The sequence below is a fragment of the Canis lupus genome, chromosome 34 (assembly GCF_048164855.1).
Source record: "Canis lupus baileyi chromosome 34, mCanLup2.hap1, whole genome shotgun sequence".
NCBI classification, from domain to species: Eukaryota; Metazoa; Chordata; class Mammalia; order Carnivora; family Canidae; genus Canis; species Canis lupus.
The window spans coordinates 16,031,936-16,055,173 of NC_132871.1; the positions used below are offsets into that span (position 1 = coordinate 16,031,936).

Here is a 23,238-nt window from a genome sequence, read left to right on the forward strand (position 1 = left end):
GCAAACCAAAACCCGTTACATATTTATATTCTGAGGAAGGCAATTGATATGACAGAAATGTTCCAACTGGTTTCCCTGAAGATTATCCCATTTGAATATAACAAATGAATTCCCTACACACGGTTGCCATGGCAGCCAGTATATATTGTTCCATGCCCAGGCCTCTTCAGAGCCAGGCAAAAGATGTGGACTAGAGGCTAGATGATGTATCGAGGCCTGACCTCTTGTTTAGTGCTTCTCTCTTAAGCTTTCTCATGTGTACACATGCTCCTGTGCTGCATATGTGAAGTCAGGCATAGAAGCATCTCTGTTCAGAGAAGAATTCACAACAAATGAGGGTGGGCCTAGTGAGCATGAGGCAAGAGACCTATCCTAATATACTAATTTCATATATTGTCATTATTACATCTTTGCCACTTTAAGTCTCATGGGAATAGAGTTGTAGGGAACGGACTCTTTTGCAGCCAGATACACACATTCATTACCATTAATAAAAAAGCAAAAAGGCAGGATTACAGTGAATACAGTGGTGCTCCTCTCAGATTCTCTCTTTAGAGCAGACGTTGCCTGGAATACTGGCTGTTCCCTGCTCCCAGCTCCTGGCGGTACCACTCACTAGGAATTTCCACCAGCTACAGAAAACTGCTTCCCCTTAAGTCACACCCCTTCCCAAGGCGGCACATAGCTTTGACCGGCTGATGCAGAGATACAATCCAGGACGCTCTCCATCTCTGGAGAATGGGCAGAGGCCTCTGTTGTGATCACACTGCTATTCCATGTCTCCCCTGCCCAGTCCTGCCTTCCTCACTTCCAGGTCTAGCTCCTCCAAGAACTCGCCAATAAATCTGCCACAGGTGATGCTCAAGAGTCTGTTTTAAGGGAACCCAATCTAAAATGAAGATTAATGGACATGAATGGGCTAATCCAAACTTGCCACGCCAAATAAACCCTGGGTTAGCAATTTTTGAAAATGAATTGCCATCAACTGGAACATGTTTTCTATGAAATGTTCCCAGCTTAAGGAAAAACTATCCTTTTCCAACTGCATTCCTATATACACTCTGTATGAGAAGAAAAGATTACTAAACTTTTGCAGCAGAGAAACGTGAACATTTTCTGTACACAGCCTACCTGTAAAAATCACAGAGGAGAAAGTCACATCTGGTAAGGTACTTGTGATGCACAGGAGGGACCAACTCCTCACGTGTGTATCTTACACTATTTAGGCAACAATGCATCTGCTTGTCCCTGGTGCTCTGTTTAAATGGATGGTTACCCAATGGGAGTCTCTTACCTCCAGGACCAGCCACAGCTGTCCTCCCACACAGTGATCCGCTTTGTAAAACATCCCATAAAACTTTACAACGTTGGGATGATTAGGAAGAAACTGCAAAATGTTGTATTCTGCTTCAATTTCTTCATCCATATCCTATACAGGGTAAAAAATGCATGCTGGATTAAGTCTAACATGTGAGGAAGAATACAGGTATGATATCACTTAATAAAGCATATTTATTCTGTAATTTTAATGTCATCATTACTGTATCTTGAAAATACTTAACAATGGACATTCATATCCCAATTAAAACCGTCTAATTATTATATCAATTATTACTTTCTTCTTTAATAATACCATTATAAGTATTTATTTTTACTTTAAAATGTCTGAATTTTCAAAGCAGTTAAGGAGAAGTAGCTTGAAGGGACCCAACCCAGCTTAGCCTAGGTGTTCAGCACTCTGAAAAAAGATGCCAGGCTAAGATGAATGAATACCACAAGTCTAGATCACTTTGTAACTTACAAAAACACAAGACTCTATATAAGGGAATGAAATACATTACTCTTTCCAAGAAAATAACTTTTGAAGAACCCAAAAGGTCAAAACAAAAACAACAGTAATATGGACAAGAAACAGAAATTCAAGGAATTTTTTTAACTCCAAATGGAGTCCCTTCATTCAGATGAGCTGACAAATCATGAGTCATTTTGAGATTTCATGCCAGGTTTCATGAAAATCATCCCTAGAGGAAAGAAGTTGAAAACTCAATGTCCACAAAACATTACACTGTGGTTGCAATTTACTACCATTACTTACACTGACTGGATCCAAAATTTTTACTGCAGCCAGGCTCCCATCTTTCTTGTTAGTTACTTTATAGACCTTGCCATAGGTGCCTTTACCTATGGTCTCTATAATTTCCCAGGTATCAGTAGGATCTGGAAGTGATTCAAGTCCAAGCATTGTGTGGTTGTAATGAAACAATCCATACAGATGTTTCCTGATGGAGAGAAAAGTTCGTTATGTGCAATGTACCACAAGATTAGGGGCGGTGGGCTTTCAAAACAAAAATATTCTTTAAAAAAAAATTATTTTTGGGCAGCCCAGGTGGCTCAGCGGTTTAGCGCCGCCTTTGGCCCAGGGCGTGATCCTGGAGACCCAGGATCGAGTCCTGCGTCAGGCTCCCTGCAGGGAGCCTGCTTCTCTCTCTGCCTGTGTCTCTGCACCTCTCTCTCTCTCTGTGTCTCTCATGAATAAAATTTAAAAGAAAAAATTATTTTTATTTATTTGAGAGAGCGTGCATGTGAGCAAGCATGAGGGGCGGGGCAGGGGAGTGGGCAGAGGGAGAAGAAGAAACAGACTCCCCACTAAGCCCGAACTAGGGCTGGATTCCAGGACCCTGAGATCATGACCTAAGGTGAAGTCAGCTTAACTCACTCAGCCATCCAGGCACCTCTCTGAACAAGAGTATTATTTCTTAATTAGCAGCATTATGGTACTTTTCATTTTCCTCTTTTAAGTAGATTTTTTTTAAAAAGGTATTTGAAACCTTCTTAAGTAATGGGGGTAGAAGGTGGAGGAATGGGCAATATGACTCTGAAATACCTTTTAAAACATGATTCTAAAAGAGGAGATTATACAAGTACTATAAGAAGGAGCAAAAGGGCCAAAGAGGATGTCTGGTCATGACTGGACAGTTCTCTAGGTTGCTGCTGGGGTGGGAGGTAAGTGTTTGAAAGCTAAAGATCTAAGATCTTCCTGCTCAGGGTCTGGTAACCACGAGCAGGCCTCCCTGATGGTCGCTGTACACCAGTCTCCAACTTCCATGTGCAAAGTCTAGGCTGCTAGGTAGGAGGAATTTGTGACTCTAGCAGGCATCAAAGTATAGCGCTCATTGCTGACCAGGTCTTGGGTCCTGCAAGGATTAGCCAAGCTCAAACTCCATCCATACAGGAACAGCCTCGTGTGGAAATCACACTAAGTAGTCAACAAACTCACTTTGTTGACTGCAAACTCACTTTGCCTATTTACTAAGAACACAGCCCTGTGGAAGTTCACGTACTTTAAGTATCGGTAGCAAGCTTGACAGGCAAATAAAGTCACCCAAGATTGACTCCATGAAAACGCCCCTTTAAGATCAGTTGCTCCTTGACGATGGGTCCCAAACCCAGTCTGCTTCTAACCACAGGGGAGGAGCCAATTAGGCTCCAACAGCAAGAGTCATGGCATCCGATCCTCACAAAGTGGCTTGGTAGCCACCCAGTGTGAGCATTTCTGTCCCATCCTGGGCATTTCAATTTGCACTTGTAATCCTAATTATTTTCTATACTGCATCTTCCCAAGGTGCAGCCTTCTGACCTGGCACAAGAATTTGGTTTCTATTCCTACCCTTTGTGATGGGGGCATTTCAAAGATACTGAAAACCATTACCAAAACAAAATAGAATCCCAATGACTGTAGGGCTGATGCTAGAAAGAACCTGTCTTTCCAGAGTTCACCTGGCAGGCTCCAAAGGAGCCTACAGTCACCTACAGTCAGCACCTCAAGAGCTGAGGAACTGACCCCAAAAGACTGGCTGGTCAAATAACTCCTGCCTTTCATCTGCCGGTTTCAAGATTCAAACAAACTCCAGCCTTTCCTCCTGGCCAGTGTTTTACAAAATCAATCTTTCTCATCACAATCTTTACTATTTTTGCCATCTGTACATTACCTATGCTATTACTTATTAAAATATGCTTAAATTATTTGCTTCTTCATCTTTTACTTGCTTTTTCATATGAATAAATATCTTTTAAGGCACTTTTTCTTTACCCTAAATGGAAAACCAGTATCATTTGCCAAACATCAAAATTAGCTGCAAAAAAGATGATTATGCTAGAAACAATAAAGAGCTATTCAAAAGTTCAACCAGATACTGCTACAAAACAGGAAAGTGTTTTGTAGAGCACAGCCAGATAGTGTTCTCTCTTTCTAAAAAAAAAGGTGGGGGGATAGATCATCAAATGATAGAGGGGAATTATAGACAAACACAAAATTTTCCTTAACATTATCAGAAGACCAGAAAAAGAATGAGCAAGGAAACTCTGTCTCTATGTGTTTCAGTGTTCTTTATTGTGAGATCCCCTAAACCTCTTGACACTTTTGAAGAACTGTTACAGGCCTAGCTTCTACAACAGTAAAAAGTTAGACCATCCAGGGGTACTGGTCAGGGCCAGACAGGCTGGGGGGGGGGGGGGGGGGCTTAGGGGAGGATACTGAGATGTGCTTTCTGGAGAGAAGAATCGGGTCCATCAGCTAGATGGAATTACTTTATACTTGCCAGTGCAGTCCCTACACTTGCCAGTTCCCCCACTAGCAGAGATGCTCACATCTGGGTTCAGTGGTCTGACAGTAGTGCTCAAGTCAAATTGTCTGCATGATCCTGGCCCTTCCCTGACCAATGATGATATGTGAACTGGCTACTTGTCTCTCTGTACCTTGATTTCTTTATCTGCATCATGGAACTGCTGCCACTAGTGATGCAATCCACTTTACAGAGTTGGTACTATGATTAGGAGATGGAGACAGAATAAAGTGAGCATAATTAGAGCCCAGAGAGGGCATCTGCCATCATAAAAGCATAGTACCAAGTTCTACTTCAGAATAGGCAAAGCTTAACAGTTTCCTGTTTTGTTTTATCTCACTTTTAGCCATGAACTAAATGAGAATCAAATTAGTTTTACTCCAATCAGTTAATAGTTTCAGACAAATGGCTGGGATTTGGTGTATGCAAATGAAATCACAGAATGTGGCATCAGGAAAGGACCCTGGAGGCCACTGAATCAAGTGGTTTTCTAATGATTTTGAGCCACAAAACCCTTTTGTTAAATTTAATCTCACTTAGGATGCTGATGTTTAAGCTGAAAGAAGCAGTGCAGGTCTGGCTGAGGCAGGCTGGGGGACCCTTTGCCCCATGGGAGACACGCAGAGTGACTGACTATCCTGGTTCGCCTAGGACTGCCTTACTTTCAGCACTGAAAATCCTATGTCCTGGGAAACCTCTCAGAACTGAGCAACTGAGATAGTCTTTGAGTCCTTCTCAGAGTATTATTAGAAAATCACTGTTTAAGCACCCCCACCCCACCCCACCCTTACTCCCTGTTATGTACTAAATTCTATCCTCCCTCCAAATTCATATGTTGAAGTCCTAACCTCCAGTACCTACAAATATGACTACATTTGGAGACAGAGCCTTTACAGAGGCATTTAAGGAAAATGAGGTTATATGCAGGGTGCTAATTCAATGTGACTGGTATCCTTATAATGGATTAGGACAGAGACATACACAAGGGGAAGATTATGTGAAGACACAGAGGGAAGATGGTGATGCAAAAGCCAAGAAGAATCAACCTTGCCAATACTCTGATCTCAGACTTCAGCCTTCAGAACTGTGAGGAAATAGGTTTCTGTTTTTTGAGCCACTCAGTCTGGGGAACTTTGTTATGGCAGCCCTAGCAAACCAGTACACTCCAATTTTACAAATGAAGAAAATAAAACCTAGATTGGTGTCACAAGCGTTTACAGGCAATTCAGTCCTCCCTAGGCCTGATCCTGTGATATTTGTTCCACAGAATAGAATGAAGGGATTTAGCTGGTTAACAATGGTACTGTCTCACCAATGCACCAAATACTTAAAAGTTCTATGATGGAAATACTCCCAATCACATGGAAGCTAAATACCCCCACTGACCTAATGGATGTCACTCTGGTCCCCGCCAGAACAAAAGCGACTCACCTAGAGGGACTCATCTACAGTTAGATGGGTGAACACTGGAGGGTATTATGCTGAGTGAAGTACTGGAGGGTATTATGCTGAGTGAAGTACTGGAGGGTAATAAAAATTTAAAAAAAAAAAAAAAAAAAGGGATCCCTGGGTGGCGCAGCGGTTTGGCACCTGCCTTTGGCCCAGGGCGCGATCCTGGAGACCCAGGATCGAGTCCCACGTCGGGCTCCTGGTGCATGGAGCCTGCTTCTCCCTCTGCCTGTGTCTCTGCCTCTCTCTCTCTCTCTCTCTCTCTCTGTGACTATCATAAATAAATAAAAATTTAAAAAAAAAAAAAAAAAGAAGTACTGGAGGGTATTATGCTGAGTGAAGTAAGTCAGTCGGAGAAGGACAAACATTATATGTTCTCATTCATTTGGGGAATATAAATAATAGTGAAAGGGAAAATAAGGGAAGGGAGAAGAAATGGGTGGGAAATATCAGAAAGGGAGACAGAACGTAAAGACTGCTAACTCTGGGAAACGAACTAGGGGTGGTAGAAGGGGAGGAGGGCGGGGGGTGGGAGTGAATGGGTGACGGGCACTGGGTGTTATTCTGTATGTTAGTAAATTGAACACCAATAAAAAAAAAAAAAAAAAAAAGATGGGTGAACAGAGGGAAGATCAGATTCCCCTGCCATGCCCATCATGTCCATCTGGGGATCCAGAGATAAGGTTAAATAAAGGTGTAACACAACAGATGCACAGTAACAGGGTTGCCAGTCCTTCTCACTTTAAAATCAGTATCTGACCTTATCAACTCCCTGATGATTTTGATTAAATACTCAGACCAAATAGTAGCTGCTTATGCTACTGCTCTATAAAAGTAGTGATAATCTGCTCAAGGGAGGTAGCTGGAATAGCCCTTCTGAGAGCCAAAAAGCTGCTCCTGTTCAGAATGTTAACCTTGGGGGAGATTGCACTTCTGCAGTCTGTGCCTGGATCCAGATAGACAGAGCTTGACCTCATGGAAATAGTCAGGATTAAGCAAAGAAGAGCCAGGGGCAGTCTGAAGTAAAAGGATGAATCTGAGACCTCAGGACTCTGCAGAACCTCATATGTCTCTGTGGAGGCACCTGGGCTTCCTACAATTCCTGAAATAGGAACCCCATCCTTTATTTGGACTTGAAATGAAGGAGTAACCTCAGGAGGCTACAAAACTCAGGTTACACAGGCTACTCTCTTTGAACGACAAACAGACTCCTATGTTGTGGCAGAGAAAATGATACATTTTTCAGCGCAGGGTAAGCTTGAGCAGTTTACAAACCAATCAGAAGTCCTATCAGCCTAGACACGTCTATGTGCGCAGTTGCTCTAAAGTAAAGATTTGATGAACACTTTGTTTTTTGTATGTAGTAGTATTATGTAAATCGATAACACAAATGGATTTCTCATCAAAGTCACTACTTTTTCAGAGCAAGATTCTGCTGTCCCCTTTATTCCTACTGTACCCAAACCCTTGCTAATATCTATTAGCAAGGCAAAGATGACATCACCTGGGAAGGATATCCCCATTGTGTGAAAAGGGTTATATAACATTAAGGAATATTTTCCTATCTTTGTCACACATGATTAGCCAATTATCTAGGAAACAGCCAAACTCCTCATTATTTAAGCAGAGAGAGAGAGAGAGAGAGAGAGAGAGAGAGATTGATTGATTGATTTAGTAATTTAGTAAGAGACTTTAACCTTATGGTAACACAGTCCCTTGGAAGTTAAGAACAACTGTCATTTTTCTTATTTTGTTTTCTTTTGAGAAGGCAAACTCCTAGAGGACAGAAGCCATATCTCTTTATTGTGGTTGAGAATATTCTTTCTGTTGATAAGTATTAATGGACCAAACATGATCTTTGCTTGCTGTTAACAGCAGGGGCAGGTTTCACACCACCAGAGAGCAGCTCAGTTCCAGATCCCTCTCACAAGAGAGGAGTGGCTTGCCCAGGTTACACATCACACTGCAGTGAGGAGTTGCACATACGGCTGTAAACTAATAGTACAGCTGCTGCTTTATCTTATCAGGATTGAATGTTTAGACTTCCTTATGAGTTTTGGTTTCAATCTATCAGCAGACAGCATACTTTAAAAAATAAGCCACAGAATACACTATAGTTAGGTTTTGTCAAACATGATTCCATAGATTTCTAATTTCACATACATACACAAAGTCAGACATTGGGCTTCCCAATGGAAGAAATGGTATTACCAAAAAAATTAAACTGAATCTAATCAAGCTTCTGGATTGCCAATTTACAGGAAGAGAAAAGGGCAGGATAACCACTTCATTATACACAAAACTGTCAATCACTATTTGTAACTCTGAAACTAATGTAACATTGTATGTCAACTATATTTCAATACAAAAAGACAAAGTACATGGTACACAATACCATCTGTGTATGATAAACCAAATCCAGACTCTAAATCTCCCCAGGAAACTCTCCAAGACAAACGATCCAATTTCTTCAAAAAATAAGTTGCAAATAAAAATAAATTGAGACAGAGGTTAAAAGAGGCTTAAAATACATATCAAATGTGAAATAAAGTGAGGAGTCACAAAAAACAAACATTAAATTATAACATTTATAAGATATTCAGATCACTAGCTATTAAATAATATTAAGGAAGCATTGTTAATTTTGTTTGTAGTTATGTTTTTTAAAAAGGTTCCTTTTTGGGGTACCTGGGTGGCTCAGTCAGTTAGGCGCCTGCCTAATGCTCAGGTCATGATGCTAGGGTGCTGGGATCAAGCCAAGGATTGGGCTCCCTGCTCAGTCGGGTAGTGTCTGCTTCTCCCTCTCCCTTTGCCTGCCATTCCCCCCTGCTCATGCTTGCTCTTTCAAATAAATAAAATTTAAAAAAAAAAAAAAGATTCCTTATCATTTAGCAATTTACACTGAAATATTTACAGGTACAACAATATGAGGAAAAAACAAGAAGGGGCATGCCTGACACAACATTGGCCATGAGGAGTAATTACTGAAGCTGAGGACATGGGGGATTCATTATTATATTGTTTACTTTTGTATGTTTTTAATTTCCATAATAAAAAGTTTTTAAAAATTTAGTGTAACTAAATGATTGTCAGTGGATATTCTGGGATTTATACACCTGGTCAATCCTACCTCCCTTAAGAGTTTCCCTACCATCTCACCTTCAATAATATTCGAAAAAGTCTCCCAGTCTCATGCAGGTTAGCACTTTGGGTAAGAAACAATAAACCTTTAACCAACAAAAACATACTCCAGAATTTGACTCTAAAGCACCCACACTCATACTGCCAGAAAGTCACCTTCTCATTCCACCTCTAGCTGACTGAGGCACAGTCAGTGGCCCTCTGTGGCTGATGTCCCAGCCCATACTGCCATTAAACACAGAACTATAGTTAGAAGAAGCTAATGAACCGCTGAACAGCACAGGAAAATCAATAGGCAGAAGAAGGCAAGTGACCTTCTTCTGTCCATCCAACTCCTATTCTTTCTTCCTGGAGGAAGAACATCAATTTAAGACACTGAAATGAGCAAAAAGACTCATCACCACAAATATCTATAATCTTTCTCATCATGTCCCTGAAAAAGAAACTGTCCAATGGCATAAAGTTGAATCTGCCCAAGGCTAAAAACACATAAAAGAAGAAAGTAATACACATGAGCACGCTGGGTAGGCAGCCCCTATGCAGCTGGTGAAAGGCCTAGAAGGAAAACAAAAAATAGTCCAAAGTGAGCTTTGACTCTGGCAAAAAAAAAAAAAAAAAAAAAAAAAAAAAAGGAATCCATGGAACAAATTCCACATGGTCCCCTTAAAACTGATGTATTTACTGAAGAAGGAAAAAAACAAAAACAAAAACCCTAATCCAAAGGAGGAAAATGTTCTTGATAAATTCCCTGTTCATTCACCTGTGTCCTTTCAGAGGCTCTAATAGCTGACATCAACATGGGGTTAAAAACAAATAGATGAACTCAATTCTTCCAGGGTTGAAGTGAGCACTAAATATCCTCATTCTGAAGTGTAGCCATTTCTTCCATGTCCTATGGCTCTTTCCCTGTGCTTTGTCACTTCTTTGGATTAATCAAAAACTAGACCTGGTGACCTAGTTTTTATATACCATCTCGCCTTCTTTCAACAATAGGTCAGAGATTAGACAAAATTACCATAAAATTTTTTTACTGTGCATTTGGTAAATAGTTTCTAAATGCTAAATGTATGCAAGCCCTAGATTAGGTTCTATGACAAATATAGGCTAGAATAACAAACTCAACTCTGCTCTTGAGGTTCTAAACTTGTTTAGAAAACCCTTATGACGGGATCCCTGGGTGGCGCAGCGGTTTGGCGCCTGCCTCTGGCCCAGGGCGCGATCCTGGAGACCCGGGATCGAATCCCACATCAGGCTCCCGGTGCATGGAGTGCATGGAGCCTGCTTCTCCCTCTGCCTGTGTCTCTGCCTCTCTCTCTCTCTCTGTGACTATCATAAATAAATAAATAATTAAATCTAAAAAAAAAAAAAAAAAAAAAAAAAGAAAACCCTTATGACTTCTGGGGCAAGATGGAACAGTGAAGTCAGGTTTTCCTAAAACTATGAATGAACAATATTAATAACAAAAAGGTTGAAATCCAGCAAACAAAACAAAAATATATTAGCAATAATTAAAACAAAAGAAATGATACATTTTTTCTTGCCATAATCTTTGAAAAGCAGCATTCAGAGAAAGTGAGAGATGGAAGACTTCACAGTCACTGCTGTTCTCAACCAAGCTCTTCTCCCAGAAGTGTGGTGGGTTTGGGAGATGGTGAATGGACAAAATGCTGAAAAACCTCAGCATACTCCATATTTTAAAAAGAAGTAATCAGAGAGGGAGAATTAGCAGCAGGGAAATGAATCAAGGCTCATTCACTTATGCCTTCAATAAGAATTCATTAAGAAACTATTGCATAATCACTCAAAACTAGGCTCTGAGGGTCATTAAAAGAAGTGGAAGAAATAACCAGGTTCCATTCTAAAGCAGATTGCATTTCCAAAGATATGCAGGAAAGATGCCTCCTGCCAGGTGAGATGACTCTAATTCAGGATTTGAAACAATATTTCAAAAAGAACAAAATCAATATCCATAAAACATGATTGCGCCTAATGTCTACTACCTCTATCTACATCAGGGAGCAAAATGAACAAGCCTCAGAGAGACAGACATTTCCTGATAGAGTTACTGAATACCACAGCAGAGGGAGAATTTGTCAGGTATACAGAACCAACACAGGCGCGCGCGCGCACACACACACACACACACACACACACACATACACACACACACCCCCCAAAACAAAACCAAAAGCAACAAAACAGAACGAAAGCTCAGGCTTCCCTTTACAGCATCACTCAATACTCAATACACTAAAATACACAACCCATGAGTACAAAGTTCTGAAGGAGAAAAAACTGTGAATAAATATTTTTATATTTAGCCAAATTGTTGTTCAAGCATAAAGACAACAAACATTTTCAGACATGCAACAGCTCAATGACTCCATAAGTCCCACTTGGAAAAAAAAATGACTTGCGCCCCAAATCCAGCAAACCAAGAGATAAATGTGGAATTCTAGGAAAAAGTATGATAGGGAGAACTGAACCTATATACATTTAAAATTAGGCTAAACAGGGATCCCTGGGTGGCGCAGCGGTTTGGCGCCTGCCTTTGGCCCGGGGCGCGATCCTGGAGACCCGGGATCAAGTCCCGCGTCGGGCTCCCGGTGCATGGAGCCTGCTTCTCTGCCTGTGTCTCTGCCTCTCTCTCTCTCTCTGTGACTATCATAAATAAATTAAAAAAAAAAAATTAAAATTAGGCTAAACAACAGTATGAAGTACATTTATTTCACACCAGATTGTTAAACATTTCAACAATAAAAAATAATAAACCAAATTCAACAGTTTGGAGAGAGGTAGAGGGTAAAATAAAGTTAGAATTTTCTCACATTTCTTTATTTACTAAAGATTATAAATCAAGAAATTGAGGATTAAGTATACTATCTGAAATTATAAAGTTAACCAAGTTAAATGACAACATTAGCAAAAATAAGGAGAAAGTGTATGTGATAATTTTCTTATCCATCTCAGTAAGTAAGCAACAGTTAATTGATAAAGAGATTAAACCACTATGTAAATTTATAAAAGAAACTGCTTTAAAAAAAAAAAGAGAGAGACCATTTTTGACATTATCATAAAAAAGTACACTTACTCTTATATGACGCATACATTCATACACCCATACAAAAAAAAGACAATCCATGGCTAAAAGATGAGTTTGGGTTGGGAATGGGGAAATCATTAGAAACAAAAATTTGGGGCTCCTGGGTGGCCCAGTCAGTTGAGCATTTGCCTTCAGCTCAAGTCAGGATCCTGGGGTTCTGGGATCTAGGCCCCCCAGCAGGCTCCTGCTCAATGGGGAGTCAGCTTGTCCCTTTCTCTTTGCCCCTCCCCCACTCCCACTTGTGCTGTCTCCCTCTAATAAAATCTTTTAAACAATTTAAAAATAAAACAGAAAATATAATGTAAATTAAGAAGCATTCATCCTAAAATACATACATTTCTTAATGAGACCAAAATACAGAACAAACCAAATCTGTACAGATCCACATCTAAAATAAACTCTCCGGGCAGCCCCGGTGGCACAGCGGTTTAGCGCCGCCTGCAGCCCGGGGTGTGATCCTGGGGACCCAGGATCGAGTCCTGCGTCGGGCTTCCGGCATGGAGCCTGCTTCTCCCCCTCTGCCTGTGTCTCTGCCTCTCTCTCTCTCTCTCTGAATAAATAAATAAATAAATCTTAAAATAAAATAAAATAAAATAAACTCTCCAAGGGATGCCTGGGTGGTTAAGTGTCTGCCTTTGGCTCAGGGCATGATCCTGGAGTTCCGGGATCAAGTCCCACTTCGGGCTCCCTGCATGAAGCCTGCTTCTCCCTCTGCCTATGTCTCTGCCTCTCTCTCTGTGTCTCTCATGAATAAATAAAATCTTTAAAAATAAATAAGAAAAACAAATATCTTTAAAAATATAATAAAACTCTCCAAGAAACTCTAACTCAGAAAGGTTAAAAGTAAAAAGGACATCAAAGATAAACCAGGCAAATGTTAAAGAAAAAGAAAAAGAGTCATAGTATTAATATCACAAAAGAGCAAATTTAAGGCAAAAACTATTAAAAAACATAAAGCATTATTTGTACATGATAATTAATAATAATAATAATATACTAAGCAATTATTATGCACCAGGAAATGTTCTATACACTATTGAAATCTCCAGAATTTAAATCAATAATGTGTTTGTGTATGTTATAAATCATTCACCACTAAAAACTGTCGAAATTCATAAAAAAACACCTAGAACCAACAAAACAATAATAACAGACACAGCCAATCATGACAGAAGAAGACAAAATAGTAGGAAATACATACAATCAATATAGTTAACCCAACATATATATATATCAAAGTACATACGTAACATAAAACTTTTTTCCAAGTACCTTTTACATTTTTTTTAATTTTTTTAAATTTTTATTTATTTATGATAGTCACACACACACAGAGAGAGAGAGAGAGAGGCAGAGACATAGGCAGAGGGAGAAGCAGGCTCGATGCACCGGGAGCCCGACGTGGGATTCGATCCCGGGTCTCCAGGATCGCGCCCTGGGCCAAAGGCAGGCACTAAACCGCTGCGCCACCCAGGGTTCCCAGTACCTTTTAATTTTAAATTTAATTCTAATCAGAGGAGGAAATTTAGATTCACCATACTAACAGATTGAGAAAGAAAAACCCTATGATCACTTCAATAGACACAAAAAAGCACCTGACAAAATTCAACATCCACCCAGGATTTTTTTTTAAATGCTCAGCAAAGCAGAAATATATGTGTACTTCTTCAACTTGATAAATGCAACTGCAGAAGACCTAGAGTTAACATCGCATTTAATGGTGAAAAACAGAATGCTTTCACCTTAAAATCAGGAACAAGGCAAGCACGTCTGCTCTCACCACTTCTGTTCAACATTGTAGGGGAGGCAGTGCAATAAGGCAAGAAAAAGAAAAGCAACCAGATTGGAGATTAGAAAGGTAGAAGCAAATGGACTTTATTTGCAGATGACATGTTCATCTACATAAAAAATCTGAGGACATTTATAACAAGGCTACTAGAATTAGTGAATTTATCAAAGTTATAAAATTCAAGGTGAATATTTTAAAATCAATCATATTTCTATATTACTAGAAAGGAAAACTTTTCAACAAATAAACAATGTTGAAACAATTGTATAGCCATATACAGAAAGAAAAGAGGAACCTCCACCTTTTCCTCTCATATGCAAAAATTAACTTCAATTGATCACAGAACAAATGTAAAAGCTGAAACTCTATTAAACTTCTAGTAGACAAATATACAAGGATGTTCATTGTAGAACTGTTTCTAATAGAAAACCAGATACAACTTTAAGGTCCATCATTATGAAAAGATTATGTAACAAATCATAATAATTACATAAAATGAAATACTATCTAACATGTAACCATTTAAAAGAAATAAAATAAGTTTTGTGTCAATTAATTGGAAAGAATAACAAAATAAATACGGTTTTCTAAAAGTATTGAACAGTTTGTAAAGATGAGAATTTTATGTAAATAAAGGAATATTTACACTTATAGCTATTGTATGTGTATGCCCTTGTATGTGTATCTATATTTGTGTATCTTTATATATGTATTTTCCAGAAAACTACCCAAAAACCTCTTAAACTTTAGGAAGAGGTATCAGGAGTCAGAGAAATTAGAAAAGGGAGATTAATATGATTTTTAGAAAATTTAGACCTTTCTATACTACTTTTTTTTTTTTTTTTGGCTATTGCATGTATTATTTTATTTTAAAAGTAAAATAATTTTTTTCTTTTTAGCAAACAGATCTCTATAGAGGAGATTATTCTCACTCAGACCTGCTGAGGTCATGGGAAAACAGACACCATATAAAGCTGCAGGAGCCCATCTTGAGAAGAGGAAAGCAGAGAAGGAAGAAATCAAAAGGACCATGCTTAAAAGAGGACTGGCAAATGGATTTACTACCAATTCTATATCCAGGCTTTCTGAGGCTTGATAAGCTTTGTCTGTCCTTGGACGTCCATGAAGTTTCTTACTTCATTCTTCTAAGAAACTGCCTCTTCTCACAAGCCAACTTAAGACCCTCACAAGCTGGTTTTAATTCCTAACAACCCTGAAGGAGCCTGGCCTACCCTTTTTGAATACCTTGCATTACTCCATAGTAGAGATGCAGCCTTACCTTGCTGAAAATGAAGCAGTCTGAAGCATGTACCCTGTGAACTCCTGCAATCAGTCAAGCCTAGCAAGTATGATTTAAATAGAAACTTGTCCAGCAACATTTTCTACCTGAGAGAAAATTTATGATGAAGAATTCCATTTCTGAGTATGTTATTCAGAATATTTTGTCTAAATGTTATAGTATGCTCCATATGAATTACAAATCATGGAAGAATGCTTTTAAACCTAGAGAACAGCTTTTAAAAAGAAATCTGAGAAGTGAACAGTGCAAGTTTAGAGAAAGGGGAAATTTGCACAAATATTAAATATAATAAGAAAACATCATATAAGCATTAACAAACTACAGTATAATTCCAAACTAACATATAAGCAAGTGTGTGATACAATGGTAAAGGTTGGTAAGAGACTAGGCCAATCTTTAGGGCCTTAACAAACAGAACCTATCTGCACATGGCCACACAGAACCCATTCAAGTAAGTGTAGATGTCATCTCTTGTAGGAGGCCTTCCTAATCTTCCCATTAGAGGTGACCTTTCCTTTATGGTCTCACTGTATCATGTACTCTTTTCTAGCAGTTACCACATTGCCTGACATTTACTGTTCACATGTTGGTCTTCTCCACCGGTGGGCCCTAAGGTACAGGGGCCATGCCGTCATAATTTTTTCTGCCTCATAGGCAAATGCCCATTGTATAATAAGTGCTCAATAAATTCTTGGTGAATACAAGATTGAAAACCAGAACTCTGGGCAGCCTGGGTAGCTCAGCGGTTTAGTGCCACCTTCAGCCCAGGGCATGATCCTGGAGACCTGGGATGGAGTCCCTCGTCAGGTTCCCTGCATGGAGCCTGCTTTTCCCTCTGCCTGTGTCTCTACCTCTCTGTTTCTCATGAATAAATAAATAAAATCTTAAAAAAAAAAAAAAAAAAACAGAACTTTGAGAACCAATAAGATCATCTTAATTAAAACACAAGAGTTGTAGTTTCTTTTTTTTTTTTTATTTTTTTTATTTTTTTTTTTTATGATAGGCACACAGTGAGAGAGAGAGAGGCAGAGACACAGGCAGAGGGAGAAGCAGGCTCCATGCACCGGGAGCCTGACGTGGGATTCGATCCCGGGTCTCCAGGATCGCGCCCTGGGCCAAAGGCAGGCGCTAAACCTCTGCGCCACCCAGGGATCCCAAGAGTTGTAGTTTCACAGAGCATTAAGAAAATGAAGAAAAATGAATGAATACTACAACACTCAAAATCCCACCATCCCAACTCATAACCATTTTTAACTGTAAATATCACTGCAGATAAACACATACAACCATTGATCCATTCATGTCACAACTTTGCTTAAATGAGTAACCTATGATGGCTTCCTACTGCTAGATTAATTATAGTCCAAATTCTTCAGTCAGATATTTAAGACTATCTTACAACTTCTTTTATTTCCCTGTATCAAGCTTATGATGAACTTCAACCAAATCCCTCACCACCTCCTGAATCATCCTTGGATGTCAGTACCTTTAATTTTGTTCAAATGATTTCTACCAACAGAAGTGCTCATTCCACCCTATCCATTAATCACGAATCCTACCAGCCCTTCAAGAGCCAGCTCATGTTCCCTTATCCCTGCACAATTAGGCATCTCCTTTTCCCCTGAAACTTTATAGTGCTCATATATGATAAGCTGGCCTGTGGTGTCACCCTGTGAATAAACCTCAATTGCCAAACGAGGGCCCAAGCACTTTAAAGGAAAAGACTAAGTCATAGGAGTCCCCTCTGCATTTACATGAGCTATCAGTCAACAAACATTTGTGAAACAAAGAAGATTGAATATAGTTAAACTGAGAGCGCTGAATCTTAGGAGTCTCAAAGCAATGACTTTAGCTGACCCCTGAAGAAAGTATATGCCTTCGATTAGTAGAATGGGATTTGTGTGAAAGAAATTCAAGAAAGAAAGCCCATCATTATCTAGGATGGTTCCATATATTTCAGGATTCTGTGTCCAGGTTACTACGTACAAGCCCCCTTCCACTAAGACAAAGACATCCCCAGCACTGCTTTCAGGTAAGAAGGATTAATTGAAAGCATTGCAGAGAGACCATGGGCAGCTGGAGAGGGAATTAATGAGTCCTGACAGGATCTGGCTGGAGCAAAAGAATTACTTCCACCAAAGAGGTGAAAAGAACAACCAACACCACCTATCTTTGAACTCCTCATGCTACTATGGAGGAAGTAAGTCAACTGACAACCACTCCTTTTCTTCTCTTTTCCAACAGCTTCACTCAGTGAGAAGCAGTGGAGAAAAAAAAAAAAAAAGGTAAAGAACATGGTCTCTAGTCCTGAGTTTGATCAAATCCCAGCTTTTACACTTACTACTGGCAAGGGAAAAATTGCTCAACCCTTCTGTGCCTCTGTCTCCTCATCCATAAAATGGAAATAATGAAAGTACTCATCCCTTAAAGTTGTGCGGTGGTCCCAGCAAACAGAAAGCACAAAATACATTATTTTTTTCCAAAATATATTATTACTACATCTTGGAAAAATCTGCTAGTTGGAAAATAGGATCACCACTAGACACTCTTTTCATGACTTGTAAAACTCCATCTGTCATAGGGAACATTTACTGAGTAAATATTGGATGTTGGACGCTATACCAGATGTCATATATCCATGAGGCACTATTACTATTTCTACTTTACGGATAAAAAAACTGATCCACTGAAATGTTAAGGAATTTAAGCCTAGAGCCAGGATTTAAATCTTTTTGTTTACCCCACTTTGCCTCATTGATTTAATAAATATTTAATGAGCATCTGCTACATGTCTGGCATGTTCAGGTGTTGAAAATATAACAATGAACAAAACAGACCAAAACCATGGCTTCATGGAGCTTATATTCTAATAGGGGGATAGACAATTAAGAAAATAAATGAGCATCATATATAGATGATAGGTAGAGATCAACACCTATGAGAAAAATAAAGTATGAAAGGTGACTGGAAAGTCAGAGTGGGTGGTAGGCAGGGTGGTAGCAGGACCAGGTGAGCAGGATGTTTGAAAAATGACAGGAAAAACATGGAAGAATAAAAATCTGGAGGGAAACTGTTCCAGAAAGAGGGTACAGTAAGTACAAAGGCCTGGAGGCAGGAGTTTACTTAGCATATTCAAGGAATAGCAAGAAGCCAGTTGTGGCTGCACTGGAATAAGCAAGGGAGAGAGATACTGCTGGTGGGATCAGAGAGATATGGGACAGGAGAGGAGCAGATAAACCACACAGGTCTTTATCAGCCCTTGTAAGTTAAGGAACTGGCTTTTACTGAGACTGAGGTCAAAAGCCATTGGTGGGATAGGAGCAGTAAGGACATGATCTGACACGATCTTTTTCTTTAAAAAAAAATAAAAAATAAAAAGATTTTACTTATTTATTCAGGAAAGACACACAGAGAGAGGTAGAGACATAGGCAGAGGGAGAAGCAGGCTTCCTGCCGGGACCCCAATGTGGGATTTGATCCTGGGATGCTGGGATCACACCCTAAGCCAAAGGCAGACGCTCAACCAACGAACCACTTCGGCAAACCCTGACTTATGTTTTAACAAGTTACTTTGGTGGCTATGCAGATAGTAGACTGTAGGAGGTTTATTAGCAGAAAAAAAAAAAAAAAAAAAAGGAGCAATGCCTTCCTAAGTTCCAGCAGGTATGACCACAATGGATTTTTTTTAAGTTTTCCAAGCAAAGCACTTGGGATGTCTTTCCACTCTCTTTATGATGTCTTGTTGAATACATCGGTTGTAGGGAATCCTCATTCAATTATAGTGCAACTGGGAGCCTTTCTGTCAGGTTGCCTCCACCGCAGCTGGCAGAGCCTGCATTCTCACTCATCATTCCTGTGTTACCTTCATTTTACAACATGAACTTTAGCACAGAACCGGTTGTCCAATCTTAGTACAAAGTTGGCCTGCTACAATTGAGACACTTAGTACATGGTCAAGTGGTAGAAATCCAAAGTCCAAAGACAGTAGGCTTACGCTTAGCCAGACAATTCCACAAAATGCATACTGAGTACCCACTCTGAGCAAGCCACTGATAAACTTTAAAATGAATCAGACTCGGTCCTGACCTCAGTGGGCATATGGTTCACACAGTGAAAAGATACAGCTTCAATTGCAAGTTACCATTCAGTAATAAGTACCATTCAGTAATAAGTTACACTATATACTTATAGATTGTAAACTATATACTAAGTAGAGCCAACATGGGGGAGTAGACCGTCCATCCAGCCAGGAGGATCTGGGGATGGCATCTGATTTGGACGGACCTTAAGGGGAAGCTGGAGCTGGCTACACACAGATGGGTAGGCTTGCCAGGCAGATGGAGCGATAGAAGAGGCTGGAAAAAGAAGGACTTAGGATGGGAACCAGGGTTGGGAGAGTTTGGGAGGACCTAGTAATACCCATAAAAAATCCCCCAGCAATTTATTTAAAATGCCTATTCTAGGCCCACTCCCCCCAGCAATTCTGAATCAATAGTAGGTGGAAGAATCTATATTTTTATCAAGGACCTTCAAGTAATTTTAAAGTTTCCCACTCAGCTCCACACCCACTTTGAGAAACAATGGTAGAGAGGAGTTAAAAACCACCCCATGTGATTTCCTCTATTATTCTCAGATAATCCTGTTTATTTGTTCTAAGCACTAATTGCTACAGACACTATTTTCGTATCTATTTCTTTATTTACAATTGATTTACTCCAGAGTATGAGCAATGACTTTTCAACGTGGAACATAAGATTTCACCACAGAAAAATAAAGTTATTTTCTAAGTAAAAACAAGGATATTACAGAATGTGTTCTATTTATTAATGCTGTTTCAGCTATTCGTGGTTTTTGTAAAGTATGATTGTTTCCACAAGTGAAATCTATTTTTAGGCCGGTAAATGAGACCTTTTTACCTAAGGTGTCACCCCAAAATTCATATATTAAAGCCTTGATCCCCAATATCATAGTGTTTGAAGGTGTGACCTTTGGGAGATGATTAGGTCATGGGAATGGAGACTTCATGAAAAGGATTCATACCCTTATAAGAAGAGACATTAGAGAGATGACTGCCATCTCCCTGCCATGTGAGGACAAAGTGTACCAGGAAGTAGGCTCTGGAACAACTCAACTGTTCTAGGGCCTTGATCTGGACTTACAAGCCTCCAGAACTATGAGAAATAAGTTTGTTGATTAAACCACCCAGTCTATGGCACTGTGTTGTAGCAGCCCAAACTGATTAAGACAGTCAACAAGCTAGGGGCACCTGCGTGGCTCAGTGGTTGCATCTCCTTTGGCTTGGATAGCCCAGGTAGCCATCCCAGGGTCCTATGATCCAGTCCCGCATCCGGCTCTGCACAGAGAGCCGCCTCTCTCTCCGTGTCTCTCAGGTACAAATACATGAAAATCTTAAAAGAAAAAAAAGAAAAAAAAAAAAAAAGACAGTCAACAAGCTGTATCGTGCATCAAAATGGAAAACTACAGGATTTTCTCATTGAAGGCGATAGATGGATGGGAAGAAAAAGTTTCAAATTTACTGAGATTTGTTTCTAACAAGTTCCAAATTATTTTACCTGTATGTAAGTAATTAATTGGCACTCCTCGTGGACAATCAATAAGTCCTGTCAGCTCTACTCTAAAAATAAATTCCTGAATCTGGAGGTCTGCCACAACCACAACGCCTACCGGGGACACCACAAGCCACCACAGAGCCATTTGAGCAAATGAGAAAAAGAACCGGTCACCACCTCAGCCAGGCACCTCCACCAGGGCCCTACCTGCTGCCTCTCCGCCCCTCCCCCACCCCCCCACCCCCGCGCAACCTTGGCGTCTCCCACCCACAGCCTCAGTCTCCCTCTGGCCAATGGCTTCTGTTCCCGTCCACCGCAGTCTGTCCTCCACACTAAGAGTGGGGTCTTTTTCTTTCTTAAGATTTTATTTATTCGTGAGAGACACACAGAGAGAGGCAGAGACACAGGAAGAGGGAGAAGTGGGCTCCCTGCGGGGATCTGACTTGGGACTCGATCCCAGGACCCCAGGATCATGCCCTTGGCCAAAGGCAGACGCTCAACCGCTGAGCCACCCAGGCCGCCCACGTGGGGTCTTCTTCAAAGTTGTACGAAATGCCACTGCACCCAGAACAGAGCCCACCCTTCCGCCGCAGAGCGGAGAGGTGCCTCTCTCCCTTTCTGGCCGCGCACTCCACTCCCCGCGCGCCCGCTGCCGCCATCTTGCCGTCGGGCGCAGCCCTGGCCGTCCCTTCCTTCCGGCCTGCGGGCCAGTCTGGTCGGCCGTGCTGTTCCCAGGTGAGAAGTGTTCTCCTGCTCCTTCCGGCCAGGCGGTTTGGCAGCACCTTCCCTCCCTTCCGGGCACGCTTGCTTACCTCAGCCTCCGCGGAAACTTCTGGAACCACCGCGCTCACGCTCGGGGAAGCCTGAGGCGCGGGTGAGCGGGGGTCAGCGAGGCATCCCCAGCGTTGGTGGAGGCTGCGGCCCGGGCAGGAGCGAGGAGGAGCACCGCCTGAGAGGGGAGGCCGGCTTTGTGAGGGGCCACGGCGAAGGGCGGGCCCGCTGTGCCGAGTGCCAAGCGGCAGCAGAGGACATGGAAAGTTGGTTTGTGGGCTGCTTCTCTGCTGTTGAATCTCACCCGGAGCCTCGAGCTGGGCCGGTGGCCGTGGAAGGGTGAGGGAGCAGGGAGAGGGACGGCAGGAGGGAGGCCGGGACGCAGCCGCGGGGCCGACCGGAAGGCCTCCCGTCCGCTCTGCGCGTGCGCATGGAGGGAACCAGGTCTGCGCTCTGCGCGTGCGCGTGGAGGGACCTAGGTCTCCGCGCCCGCGGAAGCGGCAGGTAGCCGCACCGTGCGAGGCTAATTCCCCAGCAGAGCGCGAGAAGCAAAGGATTTCTCGCTTGGCTGGTGGGAAATGCGTTGAACCGGGAAGCAGGACAGCTGGCCTGCGGCGGCAGGCTTCTGTTTCTGGGATCCTGGCAAATATCTTAGGTCTCTTCATCTCTTTGTGCCTCGGTTTCCTCTTCTGAAGAAGGTGGTGGTTGAACTCCTCACTGCTTCCCAGAGTTGGCTGCAGGCGCCGCTCACTGCCCTAGCCCAAGTCGGGGGCCGCTGACACTGAATCTCGGGGCAAGACAGGTCAGGAACTGGCATTTCACAGGGTGATTCTCTAAGTGCCCTTCTCTAGTGTTCTGTGAAGTTTAAACCTTAAACCTATACAAATATTGAGGGTTGGGCCGGGGGGGGGGGCGGGGGGGCGGGGGAGAGTCGTGGCATAATTGAATGTATTTAATCATTCAAATTGTCATGTTACCAAATCACAAGTCAGTCACGATGTTGCACTCACTTAGGAACAATACATAAGCGCAGCTATGACACATGATTAACTAAATGATCAGATTTTTCACTTCCTCACCAAAGTGTAAGGAAATTTATCTTAGCTTTAGCTGCCTTAAACCTCTCCGAGTGAAATACATTAAAAATAACTGCAAATTACTGATGACTAATGCCCTTCAATTTGGCCCCAAGCTGAGAAATTCTGTGCAGAATAAAGTGGTTTATAATCCCACATGTCCGTTCTATTACAAACTGCAGGTGGCAAATCAAGTGGCTATGAACAACGCTGTGTGTGTGTCTGTGTGTGTGTAAAATCAATACTCAAAGAGGGTATTTGTTCACGACTTTAATAGGAATTTAACGGCCCGGACAAAAGGCAGATAGATGCTAGCGCTGAGGCCCCAGGAATCTGGGTGGTGCCTCACAAAGGCCTGAGGCTGGAGTGGTGTCTGGGGCCTCTATTGCACACCAGCCAAGGCCAGCTGCGCCTGCC

At 41.4% G+C, this 23,238-nt stretch overlaps 1 protein-coding gene across 11 annotated transcripts in view; it reads right to left on the reverse strand.

Annotated features, from left to right (window-relative positions):
• MYO3B (myosin IIIB) overlaps positions 1-22,150 on the reverse strand; it is a 425,769-nt gene extending 403,619 nt beyond the window's left edge. For 10 of the 11 annotated variants that reach the window (XR_012023941.1, XR_012023944.1, XR_012023942.1 and 7 more), the window contains exons 1-4: positions 21,787-22,150; positions 20,671-20,812; positions 2,096-2,279; positions 1,295-1,429 (exon numbers count right to left, since the gene is read on the reverse strand). Coding sequence is in view for 7 of the 11 variants with exons in the window: in XM_072811357.1 (XP_072667458.1) it covers positions 1,295-1,429; positions 2,096-2,279; positions 20,671-20,723 (372 nt within the window). In the remaining 4 variants the exon portion in view is untranslated. The remainder of the gene's footprint in view (positions 1-1,294; positions 1,430-2,095; positions 2,280-20,670; positions 20,813-21,786) is intronic. The other variant, XM_072811360.1, reaches the window with a different exon arrangement.
• Between the last annotated feature and the right edge of the window lie 1,088 nt (positions 22,151-23,238).